General features: G+C 50.8%; 2 protein-coding genes across 10 annotated transcripts; one reads left to right on the forward strand and one right to left on the reverse strand.

The window, feature by feature from the left end:
- Positions 1-37: 37 nt before the first annotated feature.
- Positions 38-21744, reverse strand: ACP2 (acid phosphatase 2, lysosomal). Of its 3 annotated transcripts, none has more exons than XM_072969896.1 (14): positions 21485-21744; positions 19353-19449; positions 8191-8292; positions 7468-7654; positions 6813-6908; positions 6417-6503; positions 5389-5541; positions 5181-5279; positions 5012-5101; positions 4424-4556; positions 3534-3616; positions 3304-3410; positions 3008-3183; positions 38-956 (listed from the first exon to the last, which is right to left on the reverse strand). In XM_072969896.1, exons 4-14 carry the CDS (start codon positions 7579-7581, stop codon positions 823-825), a joined length of 1272 nt encoding a protein of 423 aa, XP_072825997.1. In that variant the 5' UTR covers positions 7582-7654; positions 8191-8292; positions 19353-19449; positions 21485-21744; the 3' UTR covers positions 38-822. The 3 variants fall into 3 exon arrangements, with proteins under 3 accessions (XP_072825997.1, XP_015101663.1, XP_006212334.1); XM_015246177.3 differs by having other exon boundaries at positions 38-905; positions 8191-8316; XM_006212272.4 differs by having other exon boundaries at positions 8191-8316.
- On the forward strand, positions 7779-20933 carry NR1H3 (nuclear receptor subfamily 1 group H member 3). Of its 7 annotated transcripts, none has more exons than XM_031690655.2 (11): positions 7779-7831; positions 13764-13879; positions 14633-14712; positions 15236-15424; positions 15841-16107; positions 16362-16570; positions 16675-16854; positions 17046-17145; positions 20022-20135; positions 20355-20449; positions 20637-20933. In XM_031690655.2, the coding sequence occupies exons 3-11, from the start codon at positions 14670-14672 to the stop codon at positions 20781-20783; spliced, it is 1344 nt and encodes a 447-aa protein (XP_031546515.2). In that variant the 5' UTR covers positions 7779-7831; positions 13764-13879; positions 14633-14669; the 3' UTR covers positions 20784-20933. The 7 variants fall into 7 exon arrangements, with proteins under 7 accessions (XP_031546515.2, XP_006212332.2, XP_031546514.2 ...); XM_006212270.4 differs by lacking the exon at positions 7779-7831 and adding an exon at positions 13369-13547; XM_031690654.2 differs by lacking the exon at positions 7779-7831 and adding an exon at positions 13563-13617.
- Positions 21745-22002: the final 258 nt, after the last annotated feature.

The following is a 22002-nucleotide window of genomic DNA, read 5'->3' on the forward strand; positions in this document are numbered from 1 at the left end:
CTCAGGTCCCCAAAATGAAGACAAGGCATAGGAACAGCACTGAGTCCAAAATCTTCATTCTCTGTCTCAGCCCTATTCTGGGCCACAGTCAAGAGCTGTCCAGCTGCACATACCTCGGGTCCCTGGAGATCCCAGCCCAGCTGACAGGGATAGTAGTTTCATGATTCAGTACCACAGTCCACCCCCCCCACCACCTCCCTGACTCTTTCCCAAGTACAAACATCCTTCTGACCTGCTCAAACTGCAGGGCTGACAAAGATGAGAAGCATCATGTCTGACTCTAAAGGTGGCTTCAGCTGAACAAAGGAAAACTTGGCTGGCTCTTGGGTGATCCAGTTCCTTGGTGGCCAGTGTTAGTACTAGACCCCCAATGTTGTGCAATTTTTCCCACTAAAATAAGCACTGAGAGGCAAGACTGTGTCCTCTGGGCCATTTGCCAAGGACTCCAGGCTGGAAGAGTGAGCAGAGCTTGATGGAGAGGCAAAGTAGATCAAGCACCAACTCCTTCAGTCTTTTTTATCCCAGGTCCTGAGTGAAACCTCAATACCTGTCTACATTTCAGGTCCTTAGGGGAGCATAGAGCAGGCAAATCCTGTTTAGAGAAAGCCAATGTCCAACACAGTACTTGGTAAACATCAGGCACATGAATGCTGAGTGAGGTGCCATGGACCAAGCTGAGCCCCACTTGTTCATCTAGGTTGGGGTAGTCAGGGGGAGGCCCAACCCAGGGTCTCTTGTCCATGGGCTGGGGAGCAGCAGTGTCAGGTGCAAGGGCCCAGCCCACCTCCCCTAGGAGGCAGAGGGAAGGGGGCTGAGTGGTTGTCAGGCATGATCCTCCCCGTCTGCGATGTGGCGGTAGCCAGGGGGCTGGGCCTGCATCCGGAAGAGGACGGTGAGGAGCAGCACTATGAGAAGGAAGAGGATGGAGCCACATACAGCCAAGGCCACAATCACCTCTGAGCACCGGGTTGGGTGAGGGGGAGAGAAAGGTCACGTCAGTGTTCATTCAACAAATATGAGTGCCCACTACATGCCGGTGCTGTTCTTACAGTGAGGGTATCACAGCTGGCCAAGACGAAGCCTGCCTTCGTGGAATTTACCTTCTAGGAGAGGAGATGCCATCCACAGGCAAATTATAGAAATGATAGGTTAGTGGCAAATGCCATAAAGAAAATAAAACAAGGTAAGGGGGAAATGAGGGAGAGAGACGTAGGTCAGTCAGGGAAGGTGTCACGGAGAAAGTGACAATTTGAACAGAGACCTGGAGTCACTGAGCGAGACATACAAAAGATCTGAGAGAAGAGTGTCCTCAGGGAGGGGGGAGGGGAGGGGAGGACAGGAAGCGAATGCAGAAGGGAATCAGCTTGGCATATTCTAGGACCAGCAAGAAAGTCAGTATGGCTAGAGCAGAGTACATGAGGGGCAAGTAGGAGATGAGGGCAGAGGACCAGACCAAGTAGGGCCTGAAAGGCCATGGTCAATAACTTGGGATTTTATTCCAAATGTGATGGGAAGCCACTGGAAGATTCTGAGAAGGGTAGTGAAGGGGACTGATTTATGTTTTTAAAAAATTAACTCTGCTGTGCTGATAGACTGGTAGGGCCAAGAACAGAACCAGTGAGCAGGGAGGGTGTAGCTCAGTGGTAGAGTGCATGCCTAACATGCACAAGGTCCCCACTTCAATCCCCAGTACCTCTATTAATAATAAATAAACCAATAAGTAAATTAATAATTCGACATTATAGTAATAAAAAATAAAGAAACCAAATAAATAAGAAAACCTAATTACCGCCCCCCAAAACAAAAAGAGTAGACCCAGTAAGAACATTAGGAAGCTTTTCAGTAATTCAGGCAAGAGATGATGGTAGACTGGACTAGGGAGTGAGAGCTTGGGCTTGAAAGACTGGGCTGATAGGACCTGCTAGTGGATTGGACGTGAGGTCTGAGAAAACGTATTCAAGATAGCTCCTGGGGTTATGCTATGCACCTAGGTGCTAATGCAGCATTTACTAAGATGGGGAATCCTGGAGGAAGAGCAGATTTGGGGGAAGAGCATTTGGTTTTAGACTTCAACTGTGAGAAGCCTTAGTTGACATCCATGTAGAGACCTCAAGTCAGCAGCTGGATATGTAAGTCTGCAGCTCAGAGAAGAGGTCATGAATCTGTGAGTCATAAAAAGACAGAACTCAGCATGGAGATGGTACCTAAAGCCATAAGGCTGGATAAGCTCACCTTGGGAGTAGGCATCGATGGGGAAAGGGCCAAGAAGAGCCCTGGGCCATCCACTGGTTAGTCGGGAGGAGAAGCCAATAAGGAAGCTACCTGTGACTTAGGAGAAAAACCAGAGAAGCCAAGAAAGTGTTTAAGGAAGGAGTGACCAATTCTGTAATGCTGCTGAGAGGTCAAGAGAACCTGACTAAGAATTGGTCACTGGCTTTGGTAAGAGGTCATTGGTCCTTAACAAGAGGGGCTTCCATGGAGTGGCAGGTAACACAAGATTTCCAGCACGAGTCTGAGAGATGGGGAGGTGAGGAAGCAACACCAGAGTCTAGGCAACTGTTTGAAGGATTCTACTCTACAAGGGGAGAAAGAAGTGGAGTGGTAGCTGGAGAGAGGTATGGGCCAAAGAGGCTTTTGTTAGGCTCTGAGATGGGACTGATCCGGCAGAGTGGAAACACTGAGCATCAGGGGTCCGTGTGGAGGTGAGAAGAGACAGACCCAGAGTGTAAGTGGAAGGCTGGCCCAATGCGGTGGCTCGTACCAGCAAGTAAGCTGGAAGACCTGGTGGCGGGAGAATGAGACGATTCTCTCCAGGTCACTTTGTTTTCTCAGTGGTGTGGGAAGGGGCGTCCGCTGAGGGCAAGGAGTAGGTCTCAGGGTGGAAAGGTGAACAGTCTAGGGACATGAAACAAGATGACAGGAAGTGTGTCCACTCTCTCGAGACCTGTGGGTATGAAGTGAAAGTTGTCCTGCGACACGGCTGGCAGAGAAGCAGGTAGCAGCTCACCTGTGTCTGCAGTACCGCTTGCCAGCTGGCACTCCTGCTGCCAATCCTTGGGCACGACAGGCTCCGTGAGGCGAAGGAAGTCCTGTAGGGGGCAGCGGTGAGGGCAGCCAGGCAGGGTCAGTGGCCAGGGGGCCTTCTTACTCTCGTTCCGAAAGTACATCTCCACTGAGAAATTCCTGAGGGTTCATGGGAGACAAGATGGGAGCTGCTCACCAGGCCAATAACGGGGTCCTCAGGCTGCCCACAGCCACCACGTAAGGTGCCCCTCCTGAGGGCAGACTGGTAGCTCCACTCACCCGTTATCTTCCTGGTACAGTTCAAATATGTGGCAGGACGCGTAGGGGGCTTGTTCACCATTGTAGACGTCCAGAGCCATTTGCAGAGCAACCAGAGTGGTGTCATGCTGTAAGGGAGAAGGGCTCCCCATCAGCACTGCCCCACGCCCAGCACTGAAGAGAGAAGAGACTCGAGAAGAGACCCCAGCTCCCCGAGGGACGTTAGCAAGCTGGGGAGGGTGGGAGCTTACCGCAGAGTAGACCAGCAGCTTAGGGAGTTGGGAGGTGGTTGCCATCAGGGTCAGGTTCTTCCGTATCTGAGCCAGCAGGACTCCTGAAGGATAAAAGTCCCCAGCGTCAGTGGCTACAGCCACTCGGTCTTCTGACCAGACCTCTCTGTGGTCCTCTCACCCTCCGACAGTCCTGAGTCTGATCCCCAGCACAGAGAACGCTTTAGGTTCATAGCAACCACACAGGGACTCTACAGCACCCCCTGCTGTCTGCAAACTTCCACATTTACAGAAAGCAGCAAGATAAAACAAGATATCTATTTATAGTTCAACACAGATGGAGAAACCTGCCCATTTATTTATAAATGAGCTACAATAAGGCCCTGCCCATGTTTGAAGACTTATTCCAGCTGGGGATAAATATCAACTTAAGACTGCTTCAGAGCACACAAGATGCTGACTCCAGGCCAGGGGAACTCTGTCATGTGCAGGCTCTGAAAACTACTGAGATGTCAGAAGGGTTTGCCAGCTGGCACACCGTTGGGTGTTCAAATCAGGAAACTGGCGTGTGTATTACTCTCAGCCTTCTTTCAAAGCGGCCCCCAGTGGTCCTCTGGGGATAGGTATTCATTTGAGGAGGGGGAGGGTCCCCTGACACGGGTGAAACTTAAGAATATGAATGGCAGAAATGAGACATGCAAACCTAGTTGTGGTCATACACTGACAAACGTGCTAAGCACTTGGGGAACTGAGGAGACTTTGATGACTAACGGGAGAACTAGGGGGATCCAGTCCTGAAAGAGCAGAGAACATCTCAGGTAGAGAAGGAAGCACGTGAGAGGCCCAAACAGCAGATTTCTGATGCTGTAGGGTGCTGAACAGGGGAGTGACATGCTGCTCTTGTCACTCACCCCCCTGCAGCCGGGCCTTTTCCGCCTGCTCGTAGATCCCGAAGAGGAAGCGGAAGCTGAAGTCCTTGAGCCGGCTCAGACGCTGCATGGTTTGGGGCGAGGCCCAGGGCGGCAGGACCAGACTGTGTGTTTGCTGTGTATGGTAGCGGGCAGGTTAGCTCCCCACCGAGGCCAGAGCCTCTCCCCGGAGCAGCTCCCTTCCCTGGTGGGATGGTGCTTGTGTGTGTGTGTGAGGGGAGGGAGGGGAGAGACACAGGAGCTAGAACCAGGAGACATGATGGACCGTGTCGAGGCTGCAGGGAACAGGAGAGGAGGCTCGGGCACAAAAAGGATGACTCAGCAGGACGGAGTCAGATACCATGAGAGCTCTGGGTGGAGAGAAGTAGGAACTGCTGACGATCAATAAACTATTTCCCACTCTGAGGTTCTTCTTCACGCATGAGGGAAGTTCCCTTGTTTCACAAGAGGCGGCTTGCCTGGACCTCCCGTGGGAATGGTATACAAGCACTGTGTTCTACGGGCCCGGTCACCTGGGCCTGCTGAGGTGTGAGAAAAGCAGTCACACCGGGGGACCCTGAGCCAGCTCACCTCACAGAAGAGTGTGTCGTAGACATTCCAGACGGTCTCCAGGGTCAGGTCCGTAAGCCCTGTCTCGTTGGCCACCATATCCAGAAATTGCTACGAAAAACGGATCAGGGAATTGGTCCTGCTCTGGGGGAAAGGGCAGTGTGGTGACCTCCACCTCAGCCCTACTCACTGCATTCTGAATACTCTCATTCTGATACTCTGGTGTCCGCCGGGTCTCATTCTGCAGCTGCTCAAAACGGGGACATGGGCCCAACGGGAACTTCAGCAGCTGCAGACCAAAGAGGGAACGCAGAGGCAGAGAAGGAATCAGGGATCAGCGGGCCAGTGGCCAGAGCTGTCCCTCCCACCATCTCCAGGGAAGGGCTGGCCAGTCTTACCTTGTCTTCGGCAATGGGCACAGTGTGGACAGGGATAGGCTGCCAAGAGATGTTTGGGTTAAAGCGCTGCATCCCGTTGGGAGGGAAGAGTCCAGCCAGGTTGGCCTCAGCACTCATTAGGGTCCGGTCAAAGTCTGTGCTTCGCACATAAACCTGGAGAGATGACAACACGAGCCCCACCTGTGGGGACAGGGTTGTGGAGCTCTGGCCCCTCAGTGGGGCCCCAGAGGAGGACCTGTTCTTGATGGTTACCCAGCAGAATGTGAATCCACCATGCATCTGGCCCTCTCCCTCTCTCTGGCCTTCCCTGTCCCTCTTCCCAGCCAAGGTCCAAACACTCACCTGAGGATTGACTGTCCCCAGCCTGTGAAGAACTTCTTTGGGAATGGTTCTAGTTCAAATGCCCCTCCCAGTCCAAAGTGCTTAGTCAATAAGGCTCTCAGCTCTGTCGGTCTGTCTTCCTGGTTTTATAACCACACCTGTCTTCCTATCTAGGCCAGAGTCCTTGAGGGTAGAAACTATCTCCAATCACAGGTTTATAACAGGCTTAGAGACCAGGAGAGGAAATAAGATAGGAACAGAGATAATTGTGAAAAGGGAGGAAGAAGCTGAGAGGAAGGGCAAGGTCAGGATAGGGCTGGCCCTCAAGGAAACATTAACAACATCTAGAAACAAAGATCATATCTGTATGGTGTACCATTACATTCAGTGCTAGCATAGTGCCTGGCTCACAGTAGTGAGACTTGGATGGAAAGCTTGAGTTATTTTACAGCATCAGAAACTATTCTGCCAGGCCCTTAAGTCTAAGCTTGGATGCTTGATCAGTTTTGCCTCTTCCCAAGCCAAGCAGGGGCAACTCAGCCTCTAGGGTTTTGTTCTAGACAGCCCTTGGATGTCTTGTCCTGTAGCTGTAACCAAAAATGCATGACAGGAGGCCAGAGTGCTCAGCCTCACCCTTAAGCTCCCTGAGGGCAGAGGGTGAAAAGAGCAGATCCCATGCCCCTTGTCTCTCAAGCTCCCAGCCTTACCTCTTGCCGTAGGTAAGAGGTGTTGAGGAAGCCATTGTAGCGCTGTCGCAGAGCCCGGCCCAGCTCCCAGTGTTGGAGCATCCCCTCCTGTGGACAAACCCAAGGGTTAAGAGGCCCAGAAGGAAGAGATGGCTCACAGGTCCCAGAGGGCTTAGCCAATGTTGCTTTCCAAGTTTCTGGCTTGAAGTAGGAGTGGGTTAATCTTATCCCAGAAGTCATTTATTAAGTGCATGGCATGGTATACAACCATTTTGATCTGAGTACACATGAAAGTAAGGTTAAGAAATGTGGTCAGAGTCAGCACCCACAAAGGAAATAGCAGTTTGGTGAGGCCCCAGGTTCTGCAGCCTGCTCTAGAAGTCACTCATCCTGAGGGAGAGCTGGCTTCTGACCTACCTTGGTTAGCTGACCAAACCCCTGGGGCCATTTGTCTTCCTGATGGGGGTCCTTGGGATATGTCTTCACTGGGGAACGGTCTCCATGTCGGTACAGCTGAGGAAAGAAAGTGGTTACCTACAGTTAGAAGGATGTCCTTGATGCAGACACAAGGCTCCACCTCTGCCCCATGTCGGGAGGTAAGCCTCACCTCTACCCTCTGCAAAAGACCCCAACTCAGAAGTCAATAACTTCTTCCAGGTTCCAGAGATCCTAACTTGGCTAAGCAATGCCACTTAAGACCATAGGCAAAAAACCAAAGGTACAGATGGGAAAGGAAAAGAGAAAAACAATGCAGATGGTGGAGGAAACTGGAAAAAAATCACCAAAGGCTTCTTTAGAAGTGCGTCTTTTAACCTTTCGACTACATCCCTGTCCCAGGACAGACTTACCCAACCTATTCCCTGACTTAGAACTCCTTACGCCCTGCCCCCAAGATACCCCAGGGCTTCACAAGAATTCCAACCCCAGGCCCCCAACCCCGCAGGTTAGTCGTCTCCTCCTAAACCAGCTCCTCCAGACCGCTGACCGCAGCAAAGCCCCGCCCCTCCTTCCCCTCGCAGGCCGGTGCCCTCCTAGCGCTGGCGAGCCCTTTGGCGACCCCATGTCTCATTACCAAGGTAACGAAGCGCAGACTCCGGGCCTGGGTAGGTGGCATCACCATCAGGTTCACTCCAAGAAGGAGCTGGAGAAGAGCCGCTCGGCTCCAGCCAAACCGTCTGCCCGCCATCACCTCTGTAGTCTATGCAGCAAAGTGGCTGGAACCCTCGAGGCAGCACTTGCAGCATCCGCCCGGACGCACCCTTAAGGACACGCCGGAAATGCGCTCGCCGCCATCTTGCTAAAGGAGGGGCAGGGGTAGTGGGAGGAGGAATCTGGGAGGGAATTCCTGTAGGAGGTTCGCTATTCGGCGGTGGCGGAGGAGCGTGGGAATGTAGCGCGACCTCGCGCGGCAGAAAGAGCTTGAAGACCTTGTGTTGGTAAAGAGAACCCTGAGCTCGGGTTTGCCTCTGCCCGCGGACGCCCGGTACCAGGGTGGCTCTTGTATGGTGGCCGGGAGAGCGAGCTCCCCCTCGGGCTGGAGTGCTGCCTGGGCTAACCCAGAGCTAGAGCGGGTGCAGAATTGGGGCGAGGGTTGGTATAGGGCGCCTCTTTCCACACCTCTGCCTTCGGGTGGAATTTGAGCCTTGGCCTGGCTCTCTTCCCCGGAAGAAGCCTTGTTTGGAGTGCAGGGCACAGCGTGTAAACAGCCCTTTGGCCTCCCTGTGCCCCTGAGGTTGGTCCCAGTCTAGTCTGCTGCTCATGCCCTGAGCAAAGCTTAAGGAACCCTTTCACTTACCCTTCCAGTTCTTTTCCTGCCTTCCCATCCGTTCACTTCTAAGTTTTAGTTAATTAGAATCTCGATGACATGCCTCTTCTCAAAGGAGTTGGGTTGCTCAGACTGCAAAACCAAAGCACTGAATCCCTAGGGGAGGAATTTCAGACCAATGGGGAGATACATAGGAGTAAGGCAAGGGACATATCATAAAGTGAGAGTAGATGGGATTTCTGCAGAATCAGAGGGCCAAGAGGGCCTTGGCATTGACCATTAGGATAAAGGTGCTGCCAGCTTGGCTTTAGTGCTTTGTGATTCTGAGCTAGGAGTGACTCACAGCTCCAGGAGGTCAGATCTTAGGCCCTTGGAATGCTTTGATTCAGATCTGCCCTCTAGTAGCAAATTATCTCAGTTCACTGGAGAAATAAAACCTGATCTGAACATACTGGAGAAAGCAGGGTCATTATCTTGCCCCAGGAGTCCAGATTGAATTATTTATATACACCTCAGGATCTAAACCTTGCTTCCAGAATTGTTATGGAGGAGTGAATAGAAATTGAGAGCTGAAGGATGAGTAGTCAAATAGTTCTTAACCTTCTTATTTAGTCACAAGTCCCCTATGAATCAGATGAAAATTTAGTCCCCTCTTCTCCAGAAAAATGTCTACATACACAAACACACAGAAATGGAATTTTGCTTATAATCTCAAGAGGCTCATGAAGACCATCGATAGGCGTCATAAATCAGCAACTCTGAATCCCTGATCTAATCTAGCCCCCTTACTTCGCAGATAAGAAAACAAACCCAGAGAGAGAAAGTGACTTGTCCAAGGTCACAGTGTAGGAAAATGGATTTGTCAACTGAAAAAAAAAAAAGCACAGCCTAAAAGTTGAGAATTATGTTTTATTTGGTGGACTTTCTGAAGCCTTCAAGCCCCGGAGAAAGCCTCTCAAATAACCCTAAGGGACTATGAAAGGAGCTAGGATATATAGGAGTTTTTGCAACAAAGTCGAAGACAGAAGATAGTTGGAACATCAAAAGATTACTGTTAATTAAAGAAAAGCAGACATTTCAAGGAGTTTAGCACTTTTCTATGTATAGGAAGATGTAAGAATCTGGGCTCATTGAAATCATTCCTTTGATATGCACCTCAGCAATCTAGGGTCAGTATCCTGTGATTTCCCACCCTGAGTCTCCTCAGGGTATATCTTCGGGGGTGGCTGCAGTGGCTGATGGCTTGATGGTGGGCATCCTGTTTCCATCCTGAGTTCCCTCAGGACTCACCATTGGGGGTGGCTGCAATGTGGTGGCTTGATGGCTGCAACACCCTTTGTTTACTGATATGGAGGCAACATTTTTCATTCACAGATTAAAACTCAAGTTTTCTGATTTGCAGTCAAATAGTCCTTATAATGGGCTGTTACTCACAGGCTACTCAAACTGCATTGCTATCAGCAGCCCCAAAATATTTTCAATAAAGAGATTTGGAGCAAAGGAAAACTTTTTACATTGGTGGGTTGAGTGGGGCATGGCTAATTGGCAAAATTCTGCATATTAGTGGGAATTTTTTAGTTTTTATTTTAATATTCCCCTTATTCTCCTTGCAAACTAGCCAGACCATTGTGATTTCAGAATGTAAACCTCGGGTTCTCTAAATTTTGGCAAGTAGAACAAAATCCCTCAAATTCATCTTTTGCCCTTCTTCCCACTTGCTCAAGTATGTCTATATTCTTTGTGCCTCCAAGTATCCCATGTAGAGGGGAATTGATGGAGAAGATATTATTTCAGTTTTTTATAGTGAGAAACAAGCCCAGGAATGGTGAGGATTACACCACACATGGTAGAGCCAAGAGCTGATTTCTTGACCCCCAGTTTCTGCATATTTTCGACCAGATGATTCTGTCTCCACACTTTGGAGACAGAACTAACTACAAATGCAAAAAGAATAGACATGTAGATGGATGGATGGATAGATAGATGGATACATGGGCCTACCTCAGAATAAATAAATCAGAATCTTTGAAAATGAGGCCAAGTTTGGGAATCACTGCTCTACCCTGTGTTGGCAGAAGTGAACCTAAATCCAGGTGAGTTAACTGTTTGTCCCATCTGAGGAGGCAGTTCTGTGTAATGGAGTGAGGTGGGATTTTTGTTTGTTTGTTTTGAGTTTGAGCTTTCAAACCAGCTATACTTGTATTCAAATTTGATATTTGCCTACTTGGTAGTAACCATCTTTTAGAGCTATATATAAGGAGAAATACAATAATACATGTAAATATAAATGTATGTAGTAGGGCCTAATAAATGTTACTTCTTTCCTTTTTGCCATCTATGTCATCTCTGACCTCATAGGCCTGGGAAGCAGGAATCCCTGGGTTCTTCTCTATCTTGTGATTGGGAGGTTTGGCAGAAGTCACTTGAGTGGCCTGCAAGATGACCCCCATATTTTGCACCTTTCCAGGATGGTGAAGGAGGGAGCAAGAAGCCTAAGTTGCCTAAGCCCATCCCTGCAAACCACATCTTGTGGCCTACCTCATGGGAGTGCTCTGGGGGGAGTTACCCAATAGTGTGCAGGACTGTGGGCTAGTAAATGCTCCTATTTCTGCTTCAAGATTCCCCTTGTGGCAAGAAAAAGCCTGTGGAGGTTCTGGAAGTCAGAAATGTGACCTGAAAGATCCTCAAATGTGGATGTTGCCTCCTCTCGGGGCCAAGAAAACCTAGGAAAGGCCCCCCGGGACTTGGAGGCTTTGGACCTAACACTCCTGTAGGCTGGTGGGACTGTGCCGTGGGTGGGGTCTGGCAAAGTGAGACGTGTGATTCCTACTGCAGATCCCCTGACTACTTGCCCTGGCTTGGGATAGAATTCCCGGGGATTAGTCTCCAGAACCTCTGTGGAGATACTGCCAGTAGGTTTTGGTCTTGCCCCATTTTGTCCTCCCTTCCCCTCTTCATGAGGAGGAGGCTCCTGAACCCCTGTAACCTGAAGGGGTAGCTCCAGCAGTAAAACACTGCTAATGCTTCCTTCTCCTTTACTTGTGAGCAGGCTGAGGCTGACTCCCTGGCGTGGGGGAGATGGCGCCCTGACCTGCTTGGTCAGCAGCTGGCTCTAGCCTGGGTCATAGGGCTCCACATGTAGCTTGTGTGTGGTCCTGGGCTGTGGCGAGACTAGACTATCAGGAGAGGGAGTTGAGAATCAGAAGTGAATGAGAGGTTTCTCCCAACTCCCAGAAGATAGGTCATCAGAACCTAGGCCAATGTTCCATCCCACGTTCCTTGTACCCTAGAGTATCAGTGACATCGCCCTGCTGACTCTGCCTCTATGCTGGAGCTTCTGGGAATGGGGAAAGGTGGAGGAGGAAGCTGGATCAATGATGTGGGTACTGGGACAGAACAGTTCCAGTTTCGCAGGGGCTACAGTCCCTGGTTTCTACTTTCCCAGGACAGCTGGGGCCTTGTGAAGATCGGGGAAAGAACAGAAGTAAGAGGAATGGAGAGCCTTGTGCTCATGACTCAGAGATGCCCAGACCAGGGTGGGGGCCTTGTCAGGGGACAACCTTGTGATGAGAGGGAACAAGAGCAAAAACTGGAGGCAGAACTTTGAGATGGGGGGGTGTCAGAGGGGCTTTTCTGAAATGTGAAAATGAATACATGGGCAGATTTTGCAACACCACTCAGCCTGCTGTCTTCTCAAGTCTCTGCTCCCCAACCCCCTACACGTTCCCCCTGCCCCACCCTGTGCTTCCTCCCATCTTTCACCAAGCTCCTTTCTATTTCTGCTTTCCCGGCCTTCTATCCTGTCCACCCCACCCCATCCACTCTTTCCCTGTTCCCTCTCTTTTCCTCTTCCCTGGTGCCCTGTTCATCTCTGTTTCGATCCCTCTGGCTGCCTGCCCTGGCCCCCTGTCCTTCTGTGCTTTAATGTGGGACCCATGGGAACTGGAGTTCACAGCAAAACAGGAAGAGCCTGTGAGCAGGAAACTGGGAGTGGGGCAGGGTGGGGGAACAACCAGCAGTAACCTCAGCTCCTTGCCTCCCACATCTGGACTGAAGCATCCCCAGGGCTCTCTGCCTCTCCCATTGCAGCCCACCAGCCCTGGCTTCTTCCATCACTGGTCCAGAAGACCTGAGAGGCAACAAGACAGGAGTATCCTGGACTCTGACACAGGAGAAAGAAAGAGCACAGGGACTTGAGTGAGGACATCTGGATTCTGATCCCAGCTTGGTCACTAATTGTGTGTGGTCTTGGAAGAGGCTTTCCCATGAGCTCAGTGTTATTGTACCCTCCCTCCCTCCCTCCTGGGGCTGCTCTGAGGACCAGAAAAGATGGTGACGGGTTTGTATATGGAAGCAAGCACTGGGAGGTTAACAATGTACAGATTCAAGGTGCTGGATACCCATAGCCAAAAGGATTGGGAGGTTAATTATTGCTATAATTTCTTGTACTCTTACTATGTGCCATACATTGTGCTCTGATATATTGTTTAATTCTTTTGACAACCTTATGTGGCAAAAAACATTATTATCCCCATTTTAAAGATAGGAAAACAGGTTCAGAGAAAGTAAGTAACTTGCCTAATCAAGATCATACAGCAAATAAGAGGCAGAGGCAAAGCCAGGATTTGAACCCAAAATCTGAGTTCAGAGCCCAAACACTAAAGCAACTGTGATGCTAAGATGAAACTGACTAGAGCTAACAAGTATAGGATAGAAGAGGATCATATAATTTTTCTTGTTTACTTATTCATTCAACAAACAGGACCACAGTACCTACTCTGTTGTCTACTCTATGCCACGGGAGATAAAATCAATAAAATGAGATGTCTGCGTTCAGGGATGGATGTCATATTCCAGGCAACAGAGCAGGAAGGCATGGCTATAGTCTCAGTAGATGCTGGACAGAGCCTGCCAGCACTTCTGAAGAAATCTTCCCCCGGAGGAGGGGGACTGCATACCCTCTCAGGCCCACCATCCTGGGTGTCATCCAGCTCTATGGTCTCCACACCCGACCCAATCCCAGACCATCCATTGCTGTAGCGACTTCTTACCGGACCCTCCTCCCTTCTCTGTGGCCCCCGCAGGGTACCCACATTCAGAGACTCCCCGGAAGGCCCAGCACCTGCCTGTCTCCACCCCTGGAGTTACACCAGCTTGACTGAGGCCTGGGGCTAGTGGGGAGAGTTTCTTGGCCCCTTTCCAGAGGCAGGGGAGGAGGAGAAAGGCTGGGAAAGCAGACTGGGGCTCGGTGTCGCAATTCCGGGCCGTCCTGGGACCTTTGCTCCGCGAGGTGTCTGTGGAGGGGAGGGAACGACTCGAGGCTGCCGGGAGTAGGGTGGGGGTGCCCGGGAGGCAGTCCTCTGTAAAAGCAGCTCAGAGCCGCCAGGGTGAGGAGAGGAAGGGGAGAGCCGCGGGAGCCGGCTGGTCTGCAGGGAAATGCGGCTGTCAGGGTTGGGGGTAGGGGCCCGGGTGGCGTTGGGCCTAAGGGGTGGCCGGCCGGCAGGGGGCGGAGTCAGCGCGGTAGGGAAGCGGTCGTGGGCGGGGGCTAGGAGGCCAGGGCTCCAGTCGGTCGGCTCCGGGCTCCTGGCCCCTCTCTTGCTCAGCTCCGGCTCCCCGGCCGCCCCGAGGCCTGTGGACGAGGGACTGCACCATCCTCCTCTCCCAGCAAGGGGGCTCCAGAGACTGCCCCAGCCAGGAAGTCTGGCGGCCTGGGCACTCGGTGGGTCTGCTCCTCAGCACTGGCCTGGGGCTCTGTGTGTGTGTCTGGGGTGGGGGTGGGGGTGTCCTATGGATTTAGAAAGGGGTCTCTGGGGAGAGGGGAAGTATGATGATGGTGTTGGAAGCTCAGGTAGCTACAGCATTCTATTTAAGTCCCAGAATAACTTCTGAGGGGGTAAGGGGAAAGAAGTCCTGTATGTCATTCGGGGTGATTCCCAGAGGCAAGAGTTTTGTCCTGGGACCCTGGAAAGTGGCAAGAGTGAGGTTGTCTAACAACGGGCACGTTCACTTGGTGGAGGGAGCCTCGGTTACATGTTCTGGTTCTGCCCAATTTTGGCTGTTCCCAGTGCTAGAGTGAGGGGGAAGGGGCTCTGACAGAAGCGGGGCAGATGTGGCAAACATTTCCTGACACTCTGGAGGGGACCTGGGGAGAAAAGATGGCATGGTAGCCAAGAGCTTAGACTTTGGGGTCACAGAGACCAGAGCTGGAGTCTTGGCTCTACCACTGCCTAACTGTCTGGCCCTAGGCAATTTTCCTAATGCCTTCGAACCCCAGTTTCCTCATCTGTAAAGTGGGCTTAAGAATAGCCCTGACCTCATAGGGATATTGTGAGGAAGGCATGGAGAACCTTAGCACAGGCTGACACATATATGGCAAGTAAACGTTAGCTGCTATCTTAGTACAGATAAAAGGCAGGATTAGGAGGGGAAGGAGCCCAGTTCTGGAAGAGTATAACCTGGGTCATTCCTGCAGGACAGCCCCTTGGTAATGTCCAGGGCTCCAGGAGGAGATGTCCTTGTGGCTGGAGGCCCCTGTGCCTGATGTAACTCCTGGTAAGCTCCTTCACTCCAGCTCTCTCCCCTAAGTCCAGGCCCCAGCTCCTCTTCTCCCGCAGGAATCAGCTTCCTTTACTCGCTGCCTTCTACCCTCCCCTGGAAAGCAGTCCAGAGCTGTTCCTGGTATTGCTTGCCTCCTGCTCAGACCACCTCTGCGCTGGTTCTGGTGCCTGGTCCTTGGAGATACTGGTCTGTCCTTCTCAATCTGAGCTTGCTCCTGGGGAGACTTGGCATGTCCAATGCTTACCCAGCTTGGCTTTCAAGAGTTGTGTCTGATCTGTGGGATGGATGCACTTCAGCCCCCCCAAGGGGACAAAAGTTAACATCCTCATTTAAGGTACTGAGGTACAGGGGACTACAAGTGACTAGCTCTAGAGCCCACTCAAACCTTAGGGTCCCAGAGCCGGAGCCAACATTTTGCTGCCCTCTACGGGTGGAGATAAGTTTGCAGTTTCCCAGGAGAATGTTGGGGAGAAGAACCAGGACCTGAGACCCACCCTGTGTCTCTTTCGGGGTTCAGATTCTGCAGCAGAGCTGTGGGAGCCAGGTGCACAAGATGCAAGGAGCCGGCCTCTGGGAGGCAGCAACTACATCATCAGTGAGGAAGCCAGCATGCCCCAATCTGCTGGGGGCGCTTCGAGGGTGGGGCTGGAGGCGACAGAGCCCACAGCACTGCTTCCCGGGGTGGAGGCCCCACCAGAGGCCACAGGTGAGGAGTTGTTGGATTTGGAGGAGGTAGGGGCCCCTGGATCTGGGAGGGGTACCTTCAAGGCTCTTTACCGTATAAGATCATGATTCAGTCCAAAGGCTTTGGAGTCAACTAGACCTAAGTGATCTCAGTGTAAATTTTGTTTCTATCTTAGGCCTCCCTGAGCTTCAGATTCCTTATTTGCAAGATGGAAATAATAAGAGTACCTATCTCTTAAGGTTGTTGTAAGATCAGTGCATATAAAGACAGTACCTAGGACATAATAGCACTTGGCATACGAGAGCTACTTTCTTAGAATAGAGACTAGACTGCGTATAATGAAGTGAATGAAGGTCACTGCGTGCTCAGAGCAGTGGCCAAGTGGGCACCAAGCTTTTTCCCTGAAGAAGAACATGAAGGCTCTTCCCTGTATCCAGAGCTCCGTCCACAAAAGCGGAAAAAGGGGCCAGCCCCCAAAATGCTGGGGAACGAGCTGTGCAGTGTATGTGGGGACAAGGCCTCTGGTTTCCATTACAACGTGCTGAGCTGCGAGGGCTGCAAGGGATTCTTCCGCCGCAGCGTCATCAAAGGGGCACGCTACGTCTGCCACAGCGGGGGCCACTGCCCCATGGACACCTATATGCGTCGAAAGTGCCAGGAGTGCCGCCTTCGCAAATGCCGCCAGGCTGGCATGCGGGAGGAGTGTGAGTGTCTGGGGGCCAGAGCAGGAGTGGGGGTGCTTTAGGCTGATGGGAGAGGACGTGGGGGTGCCAGGGTCTGAGGGCAGACAGGCGGCTGAGCCTGTGGGGCCTTCCTCCACAGCCCATAAGTGAGGATTAAAATCTCTTTCTTGTCTTTACCCAATACTCTCTGCTTTTCTGGAACCGCAAATCACCCCTCTGCCCCATCCCTGCTTCCTGTCTCCCCCTCCCCTCCTCACATCTGGCTCTGTTCTTAGGTGTCCTGTCAGAAGAACAGATCCGCTTGAAGAAACTGAAGCGGCAAGAGGAGGAACAGGCTCAGGCCACATCTGTGCCCCCAAGGGCTTCCTCACCTCCCCAAGTCCTGCCCCAGCTCAGCCCAGAGCAGCTGGGCATGATTGAGAAGCTGGTGGCTGCTCAGCAGCAGTGTAACAGACGCTCCTTTTCTGATCAGCTTCGAGTCACGGTACAGGAGGGACCTGGGGAAAGGTAGCTGTGCCGTAAGCAAGTCGGTTTCTTTATATCTGGCTCAGAGTGGTTTGTTTTTTCTCTCCCTGCCATTCTGGGTAGCCTTGGCCCATGGCACCAGATCCCCAGAGCCGGGAGGCCCGTCAGCAACGCTTTGCCCACTTCACTGAGCTGGCCATCGTCTCTGTGCAAGAGATCGTTGATTTTGCCAAACAGCTGCCGGGCTTCCTGCAGCTCAGCCGGGAGGACCAGATCGCCCTCCTGAAGACCTCTGCAATTGAGGTGGCTGGCATGGCCGAGGGTGAAGGGAGGATCAGAGTGGGCTGTCTGGTCTGTGGGAGGGGCCTTTAGACCAACAGCTGGGAAACCACATCCACTGGGAAGCAGGGATGAGGGGCTTGACCTTTCCTTGAAGGTGCCAGGCCGAGAGTAGCCTGCCAAGTCCTTTTTTGAGGTCTGCTACTTGAATGCAGGTTATGCTTCTGGAGACATCTCGGAGGTACAACCCTGGGAGTGAGAGTATTACCTTCCTCAAGGATTTCAGTTATAACCGAGAAGACTTTGCCAAAGCAGGTGAGAACTGAGATCACAAAGGTATTGGGTCAGATGAACAAGATGCTTTTTGTCATGGGGCCGATAGTGACTACAGAGCTATATAGGCCCAGGGTTTGAGTGGCTGTAAAGGGAAGGCTCCACTGTGTTCACAAGACAGAGAGTTGAAGTCCTGAGAGGCCTGCCTCCCTTAACTGCCCCCAATGCCTCTGTTGCATTAGGCCAGTGGTTCTCAAACTGTGTTCCCAGGAACCTGATGGGGGGGGCAGTTTCCATGGAAGTGCCCCCTTAGAGGAGAAATAAAGAGGCACAGGCATGTCCTTCATCTTAACTTTAGCCAAACAAGAAGCTCCATTTAAATCTGTATTGTATATTGTGCTTCTGCATTACATTTTGCTTGAGGGAAAGATTTTACATCTCGGGGAAAAAAAAAGCTTGAAAACCTCACCGAGCCTTTCAGCAATCAGTGATGAAAAAATCTTTCTCAGATATGCATGTTCTTTAAGGATCAGGTGGACTGATTTCCTCCTTTTCTTTTCTTTCTTTCTTTTTTTTTTTTTTACAATGTATCAGTTTCTAGTGTACACCTTAATGTTTCAGTCATCCATATACATACATATATTCATTTTCATATTTTTCATTATAGGATACTATAAGATATTGAATACAGTTCCCTGTGCTATATAGTAGAAAATTGTTTATCTATTTTATATATAGTAGTTAGTATCTGCATGATTTCCTCCTTTTTAATTGCTCTCTCTGAGGAGCCATGGAATTGGAGTTAAACATGGTAGACATGTCCAGATGCGGCAGTTTTAGGATAAGAGTGAACACTTCTATCCCCATCCTGGACCTGGAGTACTTTCCCCAGGAAGTAGTTCACGATGCTGTTCTCTATCTGATACTTGCTTGCAGGCTAAGCAGTGTTGGTTTCCTTGTATTCGATTACTGGTGATGTTTGAATTATGGGAGCACGGCTGGGAAAGGATGGAAGGCTGAAGGTGTTTTGGAGGGTCATGCCTGAGGCTGAACGAGAGACTGAGAGATTTAACACCTGAGTGAGTGGGTCTGTAAAATATGGCTGATGCTGACTCCATTCTTAAGTTTGGAGAATCCTGGTCTCCAGGGCAGAGCTCACAAAGGGTTCCGGTGACTCAGGCCAGCTCTTGTCCTATCACAGGCCACCCAGTGAGCTTTCTAGGTAGGTCTCCCTTAGCTATAGGGCACATCAGGGCTGTGTTAGCACCTCTTGCCTTCTGTAGGGCCAGGTGTACTGCCTGAATGTATAGGCACATAATAGGAATGATGTGATGAATTTTTCCAGCTTTAAAAGCCCAGTCCTGCCCCCTTTCTCTACCCAACCGCCTCTTCTCCAGATGGTTAATATCCCAGTCCTTCTTAACCGCGGCCTTCTCCTTCATAACATCCTCCTTTCTGCATCCTTCCCTGTTCTTACATCGGCTTGTTCCTTCAGCACTTGAGGACTTGTGCCATCTGAATCTGTACCTTTTTATAGATTCAATTATATCAGCAGTTTTTATCTCATCACATATGTCTTTCATTTTCATTTTGTCAGTAGGGTCTTGTGGAGAAGGGACAGAGGTGCTCTTTGGTCAGGGCTCCCTCCTGCTCTTCATCCACTACCATATGCTGCATGTGTGGATGACTCACGGTGTGAACTGATGGCACTGGAGGCATTCACAGCGAGCAGGAGCAGACCCTCACAGGCGGCGCAACTCTAGAACCTGCTCGTCCTCTCTGTACAAGGGGCTGTTCAACACAATTCAAGGCTCAATACTTCACCAAGAAATGCTTTCTAAATGGGGCTTGTTCAGTAAATAGATCAACATACACTTGATAAACAACGGGGTGAAAGTACAGGAAGTGACTAATCAAGAAGTCTCGAATGGAAAAGTTAGCAGATGGTTGCTAAAAGAAGTCTGAGAAAGCCGAGGGGACAGTGTGGGGCAGGGAGACTTCGACAGTGCCTATGGGAAAGCTGTTCTCTAGATGTCACCACTTCAGGTCGTGGTTTATTGAACTTCAGCCTCCTCAGTGAGAAGGCTGGTTCTATTTTTTTTTAATGTATTATTTATTTAACAAACACTTACATGTTAGTTACTATATGTGCCACTTATTAGTCTAAGGACCCATTATGAGGTAGGTACTATTATTATCTCCATCCTAGAGATGGGAAAACCAAGGCCCAGAGAGCTTAAATAACTTACCCAAGGTCACACAGCCTAGTAAATGGTAAAGCCATGACTCAAACCCAGGGAGTCCAGTGTCAGCATCCACACCCTCAACCACATTGCTCTGTTTCCCCTGTGATGTGAAACATGAAATGTATAATTAGTATTCAAATAAGTAAGGCCAATTGCCGGTGAAGAAGTCTTTTTATAAACAAATATAAGGGTTGCCTCTATTTCTAGTAATGTGAGGCTTTCAAGAATCCTAATAAGAATTCTAACAGAATTATTATTTATTTAATTCAGCACCTCCTATGTGCTGGGCACAGGGGAAAGTGCTCCGTATGCTTTATCATTTAACCATCACAACAGTTTTTTTTTTTAAATTGAAGTATAGTCAGTTTACAATGTGTCAATTTCTGGTGTACAGCTTAATGTTTCAGTCATACATATACATGCACATATTCGTTTTTATATTTTTCATTATAGGTTACTACATGATATTGAACATAGATAGCTCCCTGTACACAGCAGTTTAATAAGTTCAAATATGATTCCCTTCTCACAGATGAGGCTTAGAGAGGTTAACAAACTTGCTCAAGGTTACACAGCAGAGCCTGGAGACTTCTTACTGAGCTCCTGGTAGTTTCCTAAATTGAGCAATGCTGCCCATGCCACACACTCCAGCCTCTCTTCCTCCCTCCCTAGGGCTGCAGGTGGAGTTCATCAACCCCATCTTTGAGTTCTCCAGAGCCATGAATGAGCTGCAGCTAAATGATGCTGAGTTTGCCTTGCTCATTGCCATCAGCATCTTCTCTGCAGGTGAGGAAGAGGGGCAAGAGGGAAAATTGAGCAAGAGACTTGCATCAGAGAGGGCTGTAGGCCTCATCAGGCAGGAATCATGGGGGTGGAGGCCCTTGCTGTGCTACTTTGGGATGGGAGAGGTTGGGTAGGGCATGTCCCTATTTTGTGGTTGTGATTTGGGGTATGGAAGTAAGACCCTGGCCAGACCTGCTACTCAACTTTGTTGGTGACCTATAGACCGGCCCAATGTGCAGGACCAGCTCCAGGTAGAGAGGCTGCAACACACATATGTGGAGGCCCTGCATGCCTACGTCTCCATCCACCACCCCCATGTGAGTCTCCCCACCATTCCCCTTTTCCTGCTCTCATAGGCTTATCCCCTGACATTCCTACTTGCCCTTCAAGAATCCCTCCCTGACTACATTGTGCACAGACAATTCTCTGTCTCTCCTACAACTCCCCTACCATTGCCCCTCTTCCCTGGGGAGAGACAAAGGCTGTACTTGTCTTCTTTCCCAGGACCGACTGATGTTCCCACGGATGCTAATGAAACTAGTGAGCCTCCGGACACTGAGCAGCGTCCACTCAGAGCAAGTGTTTGCACTGCGCCTGCAGGACAAAAAGCTTCCCCCACTCCTCTCTGAGATCTGGGATGTGCATGAATGACTGTTCTTCCCCTGTATCTTCTGTTTTCTGGTCTGGATGGCTGAGGACTAGTGGCTGCCTCCTAGAGGTGGAGCCGACTGAGAAGGGCAAACATTCCTGAGGGCTGGGGAAAGGAGATCCTCACGTGGCATTAAAGGAGAGTCAAAGGGTTGGGAGTTTTGTGGCTGCTGGGTAGTGGAGACCCTGCTAAAACAATGCTCCCTGTGAAGACTGTACTAACCCGGCCAAATGGATGAACCTGGGGGCCACTTTGCACAAGGTTCTCCAGGGCCCTGCCCATCCTGCCTCTACCACTTCCTGTTTTCCCCACAGGGCCCCAAGAGAAATTCTCCACTGTCACTCTGGGGCTTGGCCAAAAATGCCTCAAGGCTGCCTCACTGATAGGTCTGGCACTGTTTGTACAGGAAGACCAAAATGAATACAGAATGAGAGAAACCAATTTCTGGAATGGGGGTGGGGGCCCGGGAATAGAGGAGGGAATCCTGTGTCTTTTAGGATCTGCCTCCAGACTCAGAGGAGGGAGACAAGTCACAAGTGACAGCCTTGGCAGTGAGAGAGGGACCTCCTTTTACTAGCCCCATTGCTCCATAAGGATCAATGAAATGCTGAGGCGAAGATGACCCCTTCCAGTTCAATGATCCAGGTGCGATCCTGTTGGAGGTGGGTGTTGGATTTTCCGAACTAATGCCACAGTCTCGCACCTGTGTTCGTGCCCGCGTAGTCTTGGTTTTTCCGTTGACATCTGAACAAGAAGGTACAACAGTCCTACCACTCGGCCCGCAGGCCCTGTGGGTCAGGAAGAAAAGTCCCCTGAGGCCAAGGGGGGGACTGCCCTGTCTCCGGCTTAGCCTCTCCGAACGGCTGGACTCCATTTCCCAGCGGGCACCACGGCGCCGCTCACGCCCCCTTCCTTGGAGCGCGCCCGTGTAGGTGATTCCGAGGCAGCGCCTTCCGGCCTCAAGTCCCCCCGCCGCCCCTGAATTGGTAGGCCCCACCGCCGCGGCCGCCGGCTTTCCTGCCTTGGCGGCTGGGCACTTCCAAAGCGCGAGCGGGGGGAGGGAGGTGAGGTGAAGGGGGAGGTCCAGAAGGTCTCAGGGGCAGCTTATCTTGAGAAGTCGCTTCCAGGTTACTCCACAGTTCATCGAAATGGGCTCTATTACCGTGTCGAATTAAAATCTGTTTGCACAACCTAAACAAAAAGTATTCCTTTGGGTCCTCC

Source organism: Vicugna pacos, chromosome 10, assembly GCF_048564905.1.
Source record: "Vicugna pacos chromosome 10, VicPac4, whole genome shotgun sequence".
Taxonomy (NCBI): Eukaryota; Metazoa; Chordata; class Mammalia; order Artiodactyla; family Camelidae; genus Vicugna; species Vicugna pacos.

Coding starts and splice junctions, on each gene's coding strand:
- ACP2 (XM_072969896.1), bottom strand. CDS start 7,581: ATGGCGGGCAGACGGTTTGGCTGGAGCCGAGCGGCTCTTCTCCAGCTC. Junction 5,102..5,180: donor ATGAGAGTATTCAGAATGCA/GTGAGTAGGGCT, acceptor CGTTTTTCGTAG/CAATTTCTGGATATGGTGGC. Junction 3,184..3,303: donor CTGTACCAGGAAGATAACGG/GTGAGTGGAGCT, acceptor ATGAACCCTCAG/GAATTTCTCAGTGGAGATGT.
- NR1H3 (XM_031690655.2), top strand. CDS start 14,670: ATGTCCTTGTGGCTGGAGGCCCCTGTGCCTGATGTAACTCCTG. Junction 16,108..16,361: donor GGCTGGCATGCGGGAGGAGT/GTGAGTGTCTGG, acceptor CTCTGTTCTTAG/GTGTCCTGTCAGAAGAACAG. Junction 20,450..20,636: donor TCTCCATCCACCACCCCCAT/GTGAGTCTCCCC, acceptor CTTCTTTCCCAG/GACCGACTGATGTTCCCACG.